The sequence below is a fragment of the Necator americanus genome, chromosome III (genome assembly GCF_031761385.1).
Source record: "Necator americanus strain Aroian chromosome III, whole genome shotgun sequence".
Lineage (NCBI taxonomy): Eukaryota > Metazoa > Nematoda > Chromadorea > Rhabditida > Ancylostomatidae > Necator > Necator americanus.
In genome coordinates, this window is record NC_087373.1 from 19,967,868 (window position 1) to 19,983,626 (window position 15,759).

The window sequence follows — 15,759 nt, forward strand, 5'->3', positions numbered from 1 at the left end:
GGGATAAGCCCAAAGGAGAATGGTTACCCTTCCTTAACGTCCAAGTGCATATTTCAAACAGAACGCACAGGACAAAGTGGTACCGCAAACCCAGTAATAAAAATATCTTAGTTCACTTTCTTTCTGCCCATCCCACACAAGTTAAAAGGTCGGTAGTACGAAACATGTTTCGCACGGCCACCTCCGTTTGCACTAGAAGAGAAGAAAGACGAGAATCTATCGAGCTTGCTAGGAAAATTGCGGTCAGTAACGGCTACACACCTATGCGGTCTATCACAAAAAGAGCACAAACCCGAAATAAATCTGGTATGGAGAAAGTACCCTTTTGTGTACCATTTATTTCCGATGAGGTTAGCGCTGCTATTCGGCGGTGTCTGAGGAAAGCTAAACTTGAAGAATCTGTCACCATCGTGGAGCTCCCCCCTAGTAACCTTAAGCAAATACTCATTCGTAATCGCCTATATGATCGTATTTGCACGACACCGGAGTGTAAAATATGCCCGGATAACAACGAGGGTGATTGCATGAGTTCATGTGTTGTTTATATGATTTGCTGTGTACAGTGTGGTGACGAATACATAGGAGAAACAGCTAGACCACTATGTATTCGAATCAAAGAACACCTGGACGGCAAAAGGAAATCATGTGACTCCACTGCATTGGGTGGTCACAGGGTGCGGCGTCATAACGGAGAAGATTTTGAAGTTAAGATCACGATTTTGGCGCGCGAACCTAGCATTGCGGCGCGCAAGGCTCTGGAGGCTTTTTGGATCCACTCCAAGAGTCCAAAAATGAATCGCAAAGAGGAATGCCTCTCCATTACGCGGGAACTCGCGCCTTATTTAAGGCTGATATTTGATTGCGCTAGTCACCTCACATCAGGTATCTAGCAGTGGCAGGATAGTCAGCTGATGCTAAGGTACGATGTTTTCTTTCACAGATAGCTATGAGACCCAACGGTTAACGTAGGACTTTCTTTGTTGGGCGGATAAGGCGTTTGATCGGATTAGTCACGTTCGATTTCACCCCTTTCAGGCTCTGAAGAAGGCGATATTGCCGAAACGTTAGCCACAAATAAAGGACTATAACAACCTCGTGTACGGCTCTACTAAAGAAAACAATTATTGAAGCACTAACATGCCGAGGTTTATCGAAAGTCGCACATGGAGAAATTTGCTTATTTTTCAAAACAGCGTTATCTTCATTTCACAAAATTTTGCATATTTTTGACCATGCACTAGACTAGCCCCGATAAGATTCGGTTGTTTTCAAGAACACGCTCAAATCCCAAGAACAAGAGTACCCCAAAATGTATGCTTTTTCATATGAAAAAACCTTTGAAAGTAAAAATAAAACCACATGACCTCTCAGAGTGGCGCATGAGAACCACTGCTGGGTGGATTCTAACAAAACTGCAATGCGAAAATAAAAGTAAAATTATCTAACTAAAAACAGATCCAGAAGAAATAGACGATATAGAAATCTAGGACGCTATCATAGCCTCATCCCTCCTTCTGTTGCCATTAAAAATACGTGTTATCTGCAAATGGAGATTGCATTTTATTGTTAACTGCGCCAGTTCTCATTTAGCATATTTTCACTGTGATTCGTTCATACGTTGCATTTGCTCTTTAAAAAAGTGCGCTCCTGATGACAGCCACATCCCGGCTCGAATATTATAAACGAGCAAGAAAAAACTGAAAATTGCAGCTGCGGTGTGTGCAGTGACAATTGGGCAATTAAATTGCCATCGGCAAACTGGAAAGCACAACATAGACCAACCTCTGGAATTGCGAAGGCGGCATACGTAGGAATAGACATGTGTTGAGCAGCGACAGACTTCTTACAAAGTTATTCAAAGAAAAACTCAGCGCACGATGTCTAGCATAAGCAGACAGACATGTAAAAATCACATGGTTTGTTACTTGGACGATGAGACTAAGGCTGTATGTGCCTAGAGGGACGGATTCGTCTGCAGCGAATAAGTGTTAGACGCCCACCCATCTCAGTTTAAAATGCCCACCCACCTCAATTTGGCATAACTCAGGACGGATTTCTGCACGAGATGAAAACATGTGTTTGGAATGAAATGGCCGCATGAAGGATTACCAGAAAGCTCTCTCTCCTGCTGCCCACCGTACTAAGAAAATAGTCGCGCTTCACTTGCACACCACAAAAATAGCGCTCCCTCTTGGTGTTGTAGAGAAATTTTGGGTCTTGATGTCACACATGTTTACGGTTCAGAAACTGAGTGCATACGCACGTGCATGTGAAACGTAAGTACGTGCGAATGTTAGAATTTGCCGACGCATGTGTCTGCTTCGCGATATCATTCCAACGAGACTCAAGCAAACAATTCTGACTGACTCTCAGTGGTGAATAAATTATGCTTTGTTAGCACTATCTCGGATGCACTTGTGGAAATTAGATTGCAGTTATATTCTGCAGGTCAGAACACAGATCCGAACAAAACCAGGGCCGGAGACAACGGAAAGAGTATTTGAAAACGTCTGAAACGTCTAGATTCCATACATATTTGTTGCACTCCACAAGATTTGGAAAGCACTTTCTCGAAATTTGTCGAAATCAGCAGCACATATGGAGTCAGAAGGATAGTTGTGTTTGGCTGCGATAAAGAGGAAACTTGAGGGAGCTATTACTCCTGGACGAATTCTCGAGAGGAAAATACCCTTGTCGTCTTGAAATAGCATGTGCGTCAGCCGAACGAACCGCATAAACATCGACAGTAATAGAGTCCCTGCTGCTGCCTGCACTACGAAAACAATGCTTGGAGGTAGGAATTTAACTACAATCAACCTCAGCACAACTTACAGAATGGTGTACTAGTTAATGAGAATCGCATTCTGTTGCACACGTGCTGTACACATTAACCCTAGAATTAAGTTGTAAAATTATCGAAATATTTAGAAAAAAAGGATTGTGTCTTGGAAATAGGCTATGGTAGGAAACAAGATTTAGCATTTAAAGGATTCAAACGATTGAATGATAGGTGATTTGGTTGCACAAGGCAACACTACTCGCCAGCAGGGAAAAGTAAACAAAGAGAGAACTGGGCATGACTTCTGCGGCACACATAAGATATAAAGTAGGGCGTAAACCAAAGAAAATCCATACACAACGTGGATAACTCGCCTGACATTCACTTGCTGCTGGCAAAAAACTGAACGGGTCAGTTCTAGTTTTGTCACATTTGCGGTGAAATTACCCCAATATATACCTGCGGCTACAAAGAAAGAAGAAGAGGAAGCAAGCAGAAGAAAGCAGGAAGGAGAAAGAAGAAAAGAACAAGGCCTTCCAGCTTTCTACAATCTATACCGACGTAAAAGTAGCAGTTGAAATTGTTGAAGAAAGTATTTCACTTAAAGCACTTAGAGATATTAAAGGATTTCACCGAGACATTCAGCAAATACAGCGCAAAGCGCCAGCAGCTGAGAAAGCAGTAGTCGGACTTTTCGCTTGCAGAAACACCCTCATGAAGCAGATTCGACGGAGCGTGAGAAAAACGGAGGCGTGTGGATTCGAAGGCATCGACAAACCCTGCGGGCGAGCCGACTTCCTACTCCGAACCCACAGCAGAGGAACACAGCCGGTGAATTGATGTCCTTAAATGCTCGTATGAAATAAAAAAAAACAAAGCAATATACAAAGACACCGATCGTTAGAGCCATTTAGCCCAAATGAGATTTACTTTTAAATAATTCAAGTTCAAAAAAGTATTGAGAAAAATTCCGAATTTTTTGAAGAACTCGGAGAACGAGGCAACAATGTCGAGAACATGAACGCGAGCATAGATGGATCCTAACGATGCACTTAAATAATAGAGGATTATGGGACTGCCGTTAATCAATAAGCTCAGGATCCGCAAACGAGTTGATTTCGATTCAGACCGTTTGAGGTTTACGAGCGCCCAGTCCATCCAATGAACTGAACTTCAATGGTTAACCGATGTCAAATCAGAGTTTTTATCCTCACAGGCAAGTTTGGCACGAATTAGTCGACCTCGAAGGGATGTGAGGCTCCGTTGGTTAGTTGGCACTATGGCGGTTTCGATCGAACAATCAATTCATCGTGCAGCCACAGCGAACCTCTTACCGATTACCTCCCTACCCCCGACGATATATGTGTATTTCACATCACAAGAAAAACTTAGATAGGAGGAAGGGCCGCTGAAGAGAAGAGGTTTTATTCGAGGTGAGCACAAACGCAAACTTCGTGTCGCCAGCACCGGTTAAAACGTTGTAACAATAAGAGTAGGGTTCTCGCCATCCAAAATGTGTTCCTCGTTGAAGTTTCCAACTATGGTTGAGGCCAAACAAACCAAACGGTGAACCGAGTGCTTTGAATACTCAGTCGCTATAATTGAATAATGAGTCACTCACTTTAGAAATCCATAAATTCCATAAATTATCTTCAAGTTATGCAAAAGTTCAGCCGAGCGGTGATTAGACGTTTGACTGCTGGGGCTAATCAGGTGAGGGTAAAGCTATTTTTAAAGAGGAAAAGTGAACAATTCTACCACCTTACAACACCGAAGTATTTGTACGTACTTCAACTTTTTGAACGGCTTTAGTGATTTTGGACAGGAGTAGCTTACTCTTAATGTAATGCAACATTCAGTGTCGTACCGCACTGTCGTTTCATTCTATAGCATACATTGAATGCTGTTGAAATAGCCAGAGAAAACTCCAGTTACACTGAAATTGCTGAAGATGACGCCGAGCTCAAGTAAGAATAGTGCGACGAGAAAAGTCCCAAAATTGATTCGCCTCATATGTTGATGCTTATAGACCTTCTAACCTATGGTTATCTTCAAAAATGAAATCAACATCCAAATCCAAACGTTTTAAATACTACGCGCTACAGCACCACTGCAAATGAGAGCCTCCATGCAGTGAATGGATCTCCCAAGTTGTCCGTCCACAGGGGAAAAAAACAAGACAAACGAGCAGATAATAAGGACTTCGTTTTCTTTTTGAATTATAAACACATTTTTTCCTCTCGAAAACCACCTTTCCTGCAATTACGGCTTATAAGGTAGGATAGAGCTGCACGTCTAGCATACATATTACTGTAAGAAACTTGTTTGTGTTTACTTAGTATACGTATCCAGCATATGCCGACTAGCACAAAAAAACAAGAGCATAACTACTCTACTCTCCTCTACTCAGATCTACTACAGATCGTACAGATCTACTCAGTTCAAAATGTGGGCATAAGAGAAGCTTAGAAAGCGCGACTATAAAAAATACTTGAAAGTCCATTTCATATTCGCATGAATAACTGCAAACCACCTAAGGGGACCAGCAGCATAAAAAATAATAAGCAGATTCAATACAGGAGCATTGGTAGTTGTAGTTGACTAGTAGAGGTTCTGTTACCGAAGGGCAATCATAACGACGGCTCATCTGAAGTTTCGATGTAACCAAACTCCCAGGTACTCCTCCACAGAACATCAAAACAGCTACGATAATCCAACGTCCGGCTTTCTTTCACGTTAACAAGGATAATACCGCTCAAATTATATGAGAAGGGCTCAAAGAGACAAAAAATACTAGCACACTAAATCATAAGCTTAGATTAGTTAATGTTTTCCAGAGAATCGTGGAAGGTCCAGATCGATACGGCCGAGGTGTGTAGGGTGGAGACCGCAATGAATACGTCATCGAAAGGAGGATGTGAGTGTAAAGAAGAGGAGCACCTGCTGATAAATAGTGGCTTGAGGGAGAAAAGCAGGCCATGGATGGAGCAATTGTGTACTAAATTAGTATTATAGCTATGACGCGTTGAAAGGAAGAGAGGGAGAAGGAAAGAATCCGAAGAAATTTTTGGGGAAAATCTTTCGGCTACATGTCAAATGCAGCTCTTTTTCGTTTAAAAATCGGCTTTAATTTTATTAGTTTTCTGTTAGCTGTCTGTTGTTAGTTTCCGATTTACTACTCTAATTAAGAGTTCACTAGTGGCGGCACTGCTGTGGAATGCAACATGACCTATTCTTTCAATGGTGAAGTCAATTACAGAAGTATGTTAACTTCAAATTTGCGGCTCGAATGCACTGTGCTTTTGAAAAATTACCAGCACATTTCTACGCTCAAAAGCATTGCACGGAAAACGCAATTATGATATGATAGCGCTGAACTTGAGAGAACATTCGCTAAGTTCTTTCAAGTTCAGCGCTATCACATGTCCCACTTGCATTCATAACACGAAGGATTCCAGAAATAGTCTCACATAAATTCTCTGAAATCATCTGCTGAGAGCACGTAGCGGATGTGGACAGATCGATATGCATTGTTCTGGTGGCATCCGCTGCAATTTGTTTGCAATGCAAATTAGAACTAAGGTCGCACGCTCAAAAAAGCGCGTGCGCCGTGGGAATGAGCATCGGATTCAAGGAGTGAAAGGGTCCTTAAATACTAGGTCTCCCAGTTGGAGGCTCCCACTGTTCAGTTCACTTTTGTATGCAATCGAAGGCTGTCCCCACGTGTTGATAGTCCAGACTTTAGCTGAGCGAATAAAGATGAAGCAGCTTTTCTTGGTTCATACTTCTACACAATCGCACTGATTCCGAAGAACTAACTTCAAAGCAGTAACGTAAAGACCAAGAGCACTCCAAACTGTAAGCAAACTATTTTAATTTTCCCCATGAGCAGTCATTATTCTTCAATCTCTACTCGTAACAGAAGAAACAGAAGTCTCCTACGGAGACAGACGAACTCCAAGAGCAACTAATATAACTGTAAAAAACTGAGGAAGTACGAAAGGCAAATCAATCTACATTGTTGGTTTTCACAGAAATCGACTAAAAAGGAATAGTGCAGACACTGTGGTTGCATGCAAGTATTCAAAGTGAACAAACTACTTTTACGTTATGTAAAAAGTGTTTTAAAAGCATTCCACAGCATTCCACAAGAAAGGAATTACCTTTTATCCAGAGAATACGTGGAAACCTCACCACAGTCTCTGCTTAGCATTGGGTCAATAGAAAGGAGATGAGATTAGGAGAAGAACTGGAGTGTTGTACTTTCGCGAATTGCAGGAACATCCAGTCAACTCACGCAGTAGACGATATGGGATGTGTTGCATAGGGACTACAGCATAACGCATTCACCATAAGAAAAGAAACAATTCAACGTTCTTTTGGGAAAAAGACGAAGGCGAAAAAAAAGCAAGCGGGTAGGTCCACACGCTAACGGAAAACAGACAACATGCGTCAGTGGCTCGAGCGGCTAACACTACAGAATTCTGAACAAATTGGGCGCTACCACGTTTAATCCCTCCGCAGAAACGCGTGAAAGCAAAAATGAAACAAGCAGAACCAAATCAAAAGAACTGAAAAGGTTGGGTGAAGCACTCGCAACAGTTTTACGTCTCGTTGTTCCCTCACTGTTTCATTACCTCAAAAAAAAAATGGATCGACATATTACAGGTGAGAAAAAACAGACTAAATCGGAGCTTTGATGGCGGTCACCAGGAGCACATCACGGATCTTGGAGTCTCTGTGGGACAATATAGAGTTCGAGGTGTCGGTTACGAGTATGAGTTCGGTAATGCTCAAACCCCCTATTCGCGCTGAAAAACTGCCCTATTGCGTACGAAGTATTGCACGATAGAATGCCCCACCTTTGCACACATTCCGGTACCCTCAGCAGCTTGTACACTTGTTTTACTTGAATGGTGTGCTGATTAAACCTCACTGAGTTTTAACCGCTCCTTCATGGATGCGACGCGTGCTCAAGGACTCAAGGAATCCACAATCGAACTCTGTATGTGCCCACAGATTCCGATTATGGATTACCTACGAACATGAGTACGATTACCTCAACAACGTCAGTTTCGTATACATCGCCTTTAACTGTTACTGCTAGCACCGACCCTTTCACCAATCGTCACGTTAATACGACGAGCAGTCATATTAACGTGACGATTGGTGAAATTACACCGGATATTGTTGTTCAGGTATGTCGCTAAGAAATCCTTGTTAAGATTTGTGAACAGCGTAGAAAGGCCAGACACCGACTATAAAGACGGAGTAATTAGAGTATTGAACAGTTTCGGAGAGCTCTAAACTGTGCAGGTTTCGCGCCTTCCAGCGTATCTCGAAGGAATCGTTTTCCAAACCATTTTCAAGACAGTTAGGGGCAATTAAGAGTTGCGAAGCTCATAATCTTAATCATAGAGTATACATATGTGCTCTATATATTATAAATGAGAGCACAGATGTGTTTCAAGCTTCTCAAGCTTTCAAGCAAATGAAACAGCTTCACAGTGATTTCCTTTTGGTAAAGTAGTTATTCAAAAAACGTAAAAAAAAACATTCTATGTCCTAAAGAAGAACATAGAATGAAATTCTATGAACAGAGAGACGTAAGTAAGGTCGATTATGTGAGGAAGGAATACCACCTTTGAAAAAGAAACTTGTCCAAAAAAGCGACACTATCATGAAAGAAAAGTGAGATTTACGCGAATGTCGACGAAAACATGAAATTAACATCAATGTAGATGCGGGTCGTAGTGCGCCTCAGCGATGATGGAGGGAAAGTCGCTCTCCCGAATGAGTAGTGGATTAGTTAACCTCTAACTGTCAAGAAATTGAAGGGGAAATTTCCGAAGAACTGAATATCATCCAACTTCGGACCTGGACCTTCAGTTTGGACTTCATGAAAGCCCGCAGCAACAGTGATAAATAAGTGAAATACCGTGGCATATAAGACAAAGGAGAAAATGTGGAATGGTTCCATTAATTATAGTATAATACTTTCACGGGTAGTCTGGAATTATCCTACGACGTCATCAGCAGTCATCTGAGCACTTCAAAAATCTGCAGACAGCGCCCTATAAGACGAGTAAACACTTTGGTTCTTTGAACAAATGAAGTTCTGGAAAGGGCAATTACCTCAAAAATACTCCAAAGATATTACGACCGATATTACGCAATACCATTTCGTGAGTTGCTGCTTGGTTTTTTGAAGAGAATTCATGCCGAATTCTGAAAAGGTGCTTCTTCGCATGGTGCACTGTCTACCAAATTCTTCGTTCTTTTTGCCACCATAAAAGATAAGCATGAAGAGACCAGGTGAGGGCTTAGATTACCACACACATCACTTTGAGTTCCTTCCAAAATCTCCGAGGTTTAAGTGTGTATGCGACCTATTCGACAACTTCTGAGGAGCAACAGATGTACCAGCTTAGTTCGCTGACAGGTCTGACTTCAAATTCTCAACCACGAAACAGAATGAATGCAGCGTTTTCCCCTTCATCTACCTCAAACCATGGACCGCACAAATGCGTTTGAACCTCTTACGATTGGGTACTGATCCCAAATATAAAGGACAAATTTTTAAGAAAATATTTACACTGAAAACTACGTTCAGTGAACTACTCACTGAAAACTATAAATTATTAAATAAACTACGTTTATTGATTACTCCGATACCTAAGACCATTCAACTGTATGGATTGTACGAAGTTGTTCTTTGTGGCTCAAATGCAGGCACGCCAGCCTCAGTTAGGATGCAACGCCTCCTTGTCAGTTAGACAGAGAACGATCGTAATATAAAGTTAAATATAGAGTTCTCGACCACAGGTAACTCAGTATAACAATACAGCGACCAATTTTAGGGCCATAGCTCTCAGCAAAAGACTGGCGCTATTAAAGCACCACGCAATGGACCATGCTCTGTTGCAGCACAACAGCTGTCGCAGCTGAAGACCCGAGAAGCGCAAAGATGCCAAGCTTTGTTCTGAATGGATCATATCCAGGTCAAAGGCAGCAATCCACGAATCTGACGGTGTGAGGAAATCGCGGGAGAAGCTAGAGATGAGTGTTATACTGCGGGATCCGGGGCGGTTCCGCCCATTTTTCCTTGCTCATCATTTAAAAACTGCGTGAAGGACGAAATCGTCGTAAGGATTTCAACTGCAACGTGACACCGTATACGAGTGTCGAAGATCAATTGTGTCTTCCCATCACTCTCTTCAAGTGAAACCTATAAATAGGCCTGAGGGGACCGGAACATGTACGTAGAGGAGCGCTCTAACGTACCTCGTAGAAATTAAAGCGGTTCCCTCGCAGTTTTTTTAAACGATAATTAGGGAGAGATGAGGGATGATGAAGAACCAACCTGGATCAGCAATCTGCAATCCCATCTCTAGCTTTTCCCTCGGATTCCATCACCACGTCACGTTCGTGGTAGGCAGCATTCATCACAGATTCTAGGGACTTGGTGCGGTGTGGAGGAGGCAATTCCTATTTCTAGCAAATCACATTTCTCATAGTTGTTCAACGCGTACTGTAAACACAGAATCCCTTCGCGAAATATCTTCAGTGTTCAGCTGAACACCTCAAACTTCTTATTCCTCTCAAATATGTCGTTCTTCCACGGATCTCCCTCACTAGAGGGATCACAGCCGGTTAGTCGCGAGGCTACGTGGCGCGTCCCCGGGTGGCGGATAGAGGGCTAATCGCGGACCAAAAGCGACCTTGTGCTTGCCCAGAGACACAGGTGGATTCAAGGGATGAACTCCCTGTTTCTGCTGAGCCAGGACTGACTCATGACATCCTTGTATCCCGCACGTCGGTCCGGCCAAAAGCCTGCAATCAAGTGACTGGGAGGTGCAAGGGAGGCGGTTTGGAGTCGCCTCCAACAAATAAGCTCCACATGTCCACTCCGGGAGAACGAAAGTTCTCCCAGAAACTCATGGGACTAGAGGCTTGCAACCTGCCCATGGGTTTTAAAATTTTTACGCAAAACACAGTAATAGAAAAGAGTCTCCTGATTCTGGAGGAAAGCCTGGTACGGTAGCGCCAGGTAGGACAGGGTTGCAGGAGCCATGTAGGTTTCCAAAACGGAAAAGGACTAGGATGGCGATCTGTACTTATAACGCACGTACGCTTGCATCGGAAGCGGCCATCGAAGATCTGATGATGCAAGCCAAGAAGATCAAGTACGACGTCATCGGACTGACCGAGACGAGACGAGGTCACCCACCCAACGCCGTATATGAAACTGGAGAAGAACTGTTCTTCGGAACATGCGACAGTAGAAGTGTTGGTGGAGTTGGCGTCCTCGTCAACACGAGTATGGCAAAGAACATCGACTCTTTTGAACAACTTACGACCCGAATCGGACGTCTGCGGATGAGAAGATGTGGCCCAACACCAGCTTTGACTATCTTCGTCGCTTACGCTCCAACATCAAGCTATGAAGAAGAAGAAGTCGAAGCTTTCTATATGGACCTGGAGAAGTTCTACCAAGAAGACCATGCCTTCTACAAGGTCATAATTGGCGATTTCAACGCCAAGGTTGGCCCAAGAAGAACGCCGGAGGAACCTCACATCGGGACCCACGGCCTACAATGGAATGATCAGGGGGAGAGGCTCTCCGAGTTCATCATGATGACTAAGACCATCCATGGGAACTCGCAATTCCAGAAGCCCTCCTCTCTACGCTGGACGTGGGAGTCACCCAGTGGAGGGTACCGTAATGAAATAGACCACATCATCGTCAATAAAAGCTTCTGCCTGATAGATGTCGGTGTTGTACCAAAGTTCTATACGGGATCGGACCATCGCCTCCTCCGAGGAAGATTTTCCTCCACAAGGAGAGCAGAGAAAGCCGCCAAGTTCAGAGGGAGAAATCCCAAGACTATCATCAACTGGGATATCTTCGCTACGTTAGCCGGCTTTTGGGAAGATTCCGCAATGAACAACATCGACGAGGAATATGACCGGCTTGTTGAACACCTTCACGACTGTGCGAAGAAGGCAGAGAGTTTTAAAACCACCAAGAGTTTCAAGAGGCGCTTGTCTTTTGAAACTCTTGAGCTGATACGCCAGCGTGGAGCAGCACGAGCCGCAGGGAACCAAGAACTCACGTCCGAGCTCGCGAGGCTTTGCAGAGAGGCGATAAAGGAAGACCTTAAAGAGAGAAGAGCAGAAGTGCTGGTTGAAACTGCAGAGGCGGGGAAAAGCATCCGCTATGCCCGTCGAGACTTTGCTAATCGCAAGACGAGGATGACTGCTCTCCGGAACCCAAAGGGAACAGCCATTGCATCGAGAAGGGGGATGGAGAAAATCATCTACGACATCTACTCTGATCTCTTCGACAGCCATGTCCACTTGTCTCCTCACCATCTGAGGGAAGACGAACATATCATTCCAGGTTCGCCCGTCCGAAATATAACATGTTGTCATGTCGGTAAAAAAGTAGTACGGCACCTGATCCCGAGAGAATAAGACCAGAACACCTGAAGAACCTTCCGCCGGTACTCATCAACACCCTGGCGAGGCTATTCACACGGTACCTGTCGGAATGCAAGGTTCCTAAACAGTGGAAAACCAGCAAGACCGTGTTGTTGTATAAAAAGGGAGATCCACATGACATTGGCAACTATCGTCCAATCTGCCTACTGTCCGTCATCTACAAGCTCTTTACAAGAGTGGTCCTTAATAGGATTGAAAAAGTCCTGGATGAAGGACAGCCATGCAAGCAAGCAGGGTTTCGAAAAGGATTCAGCACGATTGATCACATTCACACCGTTTCGAAACTCATCGAGGTATCACGAGAGTACAAGATGCCGCTCTGTCTCACATTCATCGACTTGAAGAAGGCCTTCGACTCAGTTGAGACGGAAGCGGTCGTGGAAGCCTTGGACAACCAAGGCGCCCCTACTCAGTACATAAAGGTACTTCGAGAGTTGTACAGTAACTTCACGACCGGAATTTCGCCATTCTACAAGAACATCATCATTGACGTGAAGAGGAGAGTCCGACAGGGTGATACAATTTCACCCAAAATATTCACAGCCACCCTCGAGAACCCAATGCGAAAGTTGGAATGGGACTACATGGGAGTGAAGGTTGATGGTCGGCAGCTACACCATTTGCGCTTTGCTGATGACATCGTACTGATAACACCTAGCATCAGCCAAGCGGAACGAATGCTGACCGTATTCGACGAAACATGTGGATGCATCGGTCTTCAGCTGAATCTACAAAAGACGATGTTCATGCGGAACGGATGGGTCTCGGATGCCCCATTCACGCTCAACGGAACGAACATATCCGAATGCACCAGCTACGTTTATCTGGGTCGGGAACTGAACATGATGAATGACCTGACCCCCGAGCTGGGCAGAAGGAGACGAGCGGCTTGGGAAGCGTACAAGAGCATCGAGGATGTAGTGAAGAAGACCAGGAACACCCGGCTCCGTGCTCACCTCTTCAACACCACCGTACTTCCTGCTTTGACCTATGCTTCGGAAACCTGGGCATTTCGCAAGCAGGAAGAAAACGCGGTGAGCGTCATTGAACGCGCAATTGAGAGAGTGATGCTAGGAGTGTCCCGTTTTACGCAACTGAGGGACAGGATTTGAATTTCTTTCCTACGTCAGCGATCGAAGATTAGAGACGCCGCCACGTTTGCCAAGAAAAACAAAATAAGGTGGCCGGACACGTGATGCGCTTCAACCATTGGATATTAAGCGCACTACAGGAAGACCGCCGACCCGATAGTCAGATTTCTTCACGAAGTCCTTCTAAGAAAAATATGATGCTCTTCGTGTCCCACGCGAAAGGAGGAACCACTGGGCTACTCTGGCACGCGATCGGGACAAATGGAAGAATTACTGGCGCCCGCTCGACCAGTTCGAAGATCAACGGGCGTCAAGGTGATCAAGGTGATGTCGTTCTTGGCATTGCAGGAAAGCTCTTCTCTTCCAAAGGAGCGATAATCTCCATCCCATTATTGTAGATGATCAAATTTGGGCATCGAGCGAATAATGGATTGGGAGCCGTTCTTTCCATAACAGGGTTTTTGCATTGCTCTAGCTTCCTGGCTACTTTCAGAATCCCAAAATGTTACTGTTGTTTCTGACAAATCCACAATTACAGTTGCTTGGAGTTGTCCCACCTCTTTCACAGATTCACAATTTTACAGGAAATAGACGTATTGTCGACGCAACCGTGAGCGAGAAAAAGCGTGCGTCAAACCTGCCGAGCACATTCAGCGCCGACTATAGCCGCCGCCAGATATCTAATTCACTATATCCCAGGACGAGCGAGAGAGCAATAGTGACTCAGTAAAAAATTATCTTCCTACTCTAACAAAAGAAATAAATGGGTTACCCACTGATATTGATTGTCCTTCAAAAGCTATCGACGTCCAATCAATAGCAAATCGAAAAACTGGTGCCCATAATCGAAAAAACACCCTCGATAAGTAGAGCATAGTGTAGAATGTAGAGCGCACTATGTTCTTACACTATGCTCTACTTATCGCGGGCCCTTATAGGGTACTAATGCGCTGGTTTTGAAGTATCCAAGAAAACAATATGGTGTACGGAAGAAGCCGCCATTCATGAGACCCACCGTGACCAAACAGAAGTTGTCGCAATAGGTGCAGAATTGCAAGCACTCCTCCCCAACGTCCTGACGTGCAAACTCAGTGATTACTTCCCGAAACGTGCAGGATTCTCTTCGGCGCCGTTAATTCCGTTTTTACTTTTACCGTCTCTCATTTCCCTTTATCCAAAAATCTATTTGCACAGCACAGCTGCTTGTTTGCTATGCTTCATGCCACATTTCTGGCAAAATGCCAGAAATGGGACAACCAAACTGGGTTTGCAAGTCGCCAGATACAGGGTCACAATCACGAATACGATGAATTCATATGATGACACAGAATGCCTGTTTCTTTTATAGTCTGGCGTAATTTTATTTCCTATACAAAATACTGGCCCAAAAGAAGAGCGAAAATGTCAAAATTGCAACGTGAAACTGTCGTAACGGCTGAGCATGGCTCAAGAGCAATGTTGACAACTACGAACAAGGCGTACTAAGTATTCGAATCTCAAAACAAAGGAACAAACAAAATCAAACCACCCCAGTCAAATTCTGCCTATCTCGCATACTAAGCTACATGCTTCCTGAACTGTAGTGTAGATCCACTGTAGATTGGAACGCGATCTTTACAAGCGACCACGAGATACGAGGCAAATCCACACAGAATATTTTGAACGAATATTGCCACAGATTAATGCATGTCCAATGAACAAATCACAGAAAGAGAAGGAAAATGCACGAAGCCAAACATTGGAAAGACCATCTCTTCATATGCAAGCATAATAAATAGATTTGAAATGAGTAACACTTCGCTGGTGCACGTCGGTCCCAACACCCTGTGATTGTGTCCCCAAAAAACATGCCAGAGACGATTTAAGTCGTCAGAGAGTTGTTATGTACGGGCTGGTCACACCTTCGAGGCATAAATGAATCCGTGGAACAGAGATATCAAAGTATTTTTTCTTGATAGGGTCAATTCTCGCATATTCCACGCGGTCGTCATAAGAGAAATTTTAGCTTGTGTAATGAACTCTCTTCAGTCCAGTAATCAAGACTGACCAGATGGAAAATGCACTGTCCAGAATTTCGATTGAACGCTAAACCTAAACTCCCCAACATTCTTCTCTCCTTACTACGTTTAAAGTTCGAATTGAATACGTAAACCTGTCGGATTTTAGAAGTCATGTCGTAAGCATATCTTCGCGAGCCCTGAAGTTCGCAGTTTTTCGGAGCGTGGAGATCCCCACGGGAGTAGTACGGTAGTTTGCGCAATGCACGCGATTGGGAAGTCTTTTGCGACTAAAACAAATGGAGCGCTAACACAGATTCTGACTGCCCTATGTTCCTACGAGATAACTAGCTTTTTTCTATAATTTTTACCACAAATGATCCCTCGC

General features: G+C 44.0%; 3 protein-coding genes across 6 annotated transcripts; all 3 read left to right on the top strand.

The window, feature by feature from the left end:
* Nucleotides 1-164: 164 nt before the first annotated feature.
* Nucleotides 165-890, top strand: RB195_010205 (uncharacterized protein; the record flags this gene model as incomplete). The annotated part of the gene is made up of 1 exon (XM_064191092.1): nt 165-890. The coding sequence occupies one exon, from the start codon at nt 165-167 to the stop codon at nt 888-890; it is 726 nt and encodes a 241-aa protein (XP_064048675.1).
* A 6,849-nt stretch (nt 891-7,739) lies between these two features.
* Nucleotides 7,740-9,765, top strand: RB195_010206 (uncharacterized protein; the record flags this gene model as incomplete). The annotated part of the gene is made up of 2 exons (XM_064191093.1): nt 7,740-7,847; nt 9,640-9,765. The coding sequence occupies 2 exons, from the start codon at nt 7,740-7,742 to the stop codon at nt 9,763-9,765; spliced, it is 234 nt and encodes a 77-aa protein (XP_064048676.1).
* A 1,117-nt stretch (nt 9,766-10,882) lies between these two features.
* Nucleotides 10,883-15,145, top strand: RB195_010207 (uncharacterized protein; the record flags this gene model as incomplete). Of its 4 annotated transcripts, none has more annotated exons than XM_064191094.1 (3): nt 10,883-12,182; nt 12,263-13,317; nt 15,053-15,145. In XM_064191094.1, the coding sequence occupies 3 exons, from the start codon at nt 10,883-10,885 to the stop codon at nt 15,143-15,145; spliced, it is 2,448 nt and encodes an 815-aa protein (XP_064048677.1). The 4 variants fall into 4 exon arrangements, with proteins under 4 accessions (XP_064048677.1, XP_064048678.1, XP_064048679.1 ...); XM_064191097.1 differs by lacking the exon at nt 15,053-15,145 and adding an exon at nt 14,313-14,417; XM_064191096.1 differs by lacking the exon at nt 15,053-15,145 and adding an exon at nt 14,313-14,417 and having other exon boundaries at nt 11,723-12,182.
* Nucleotides 15,146-15,759: the final 614 nt, after the last annotated feature.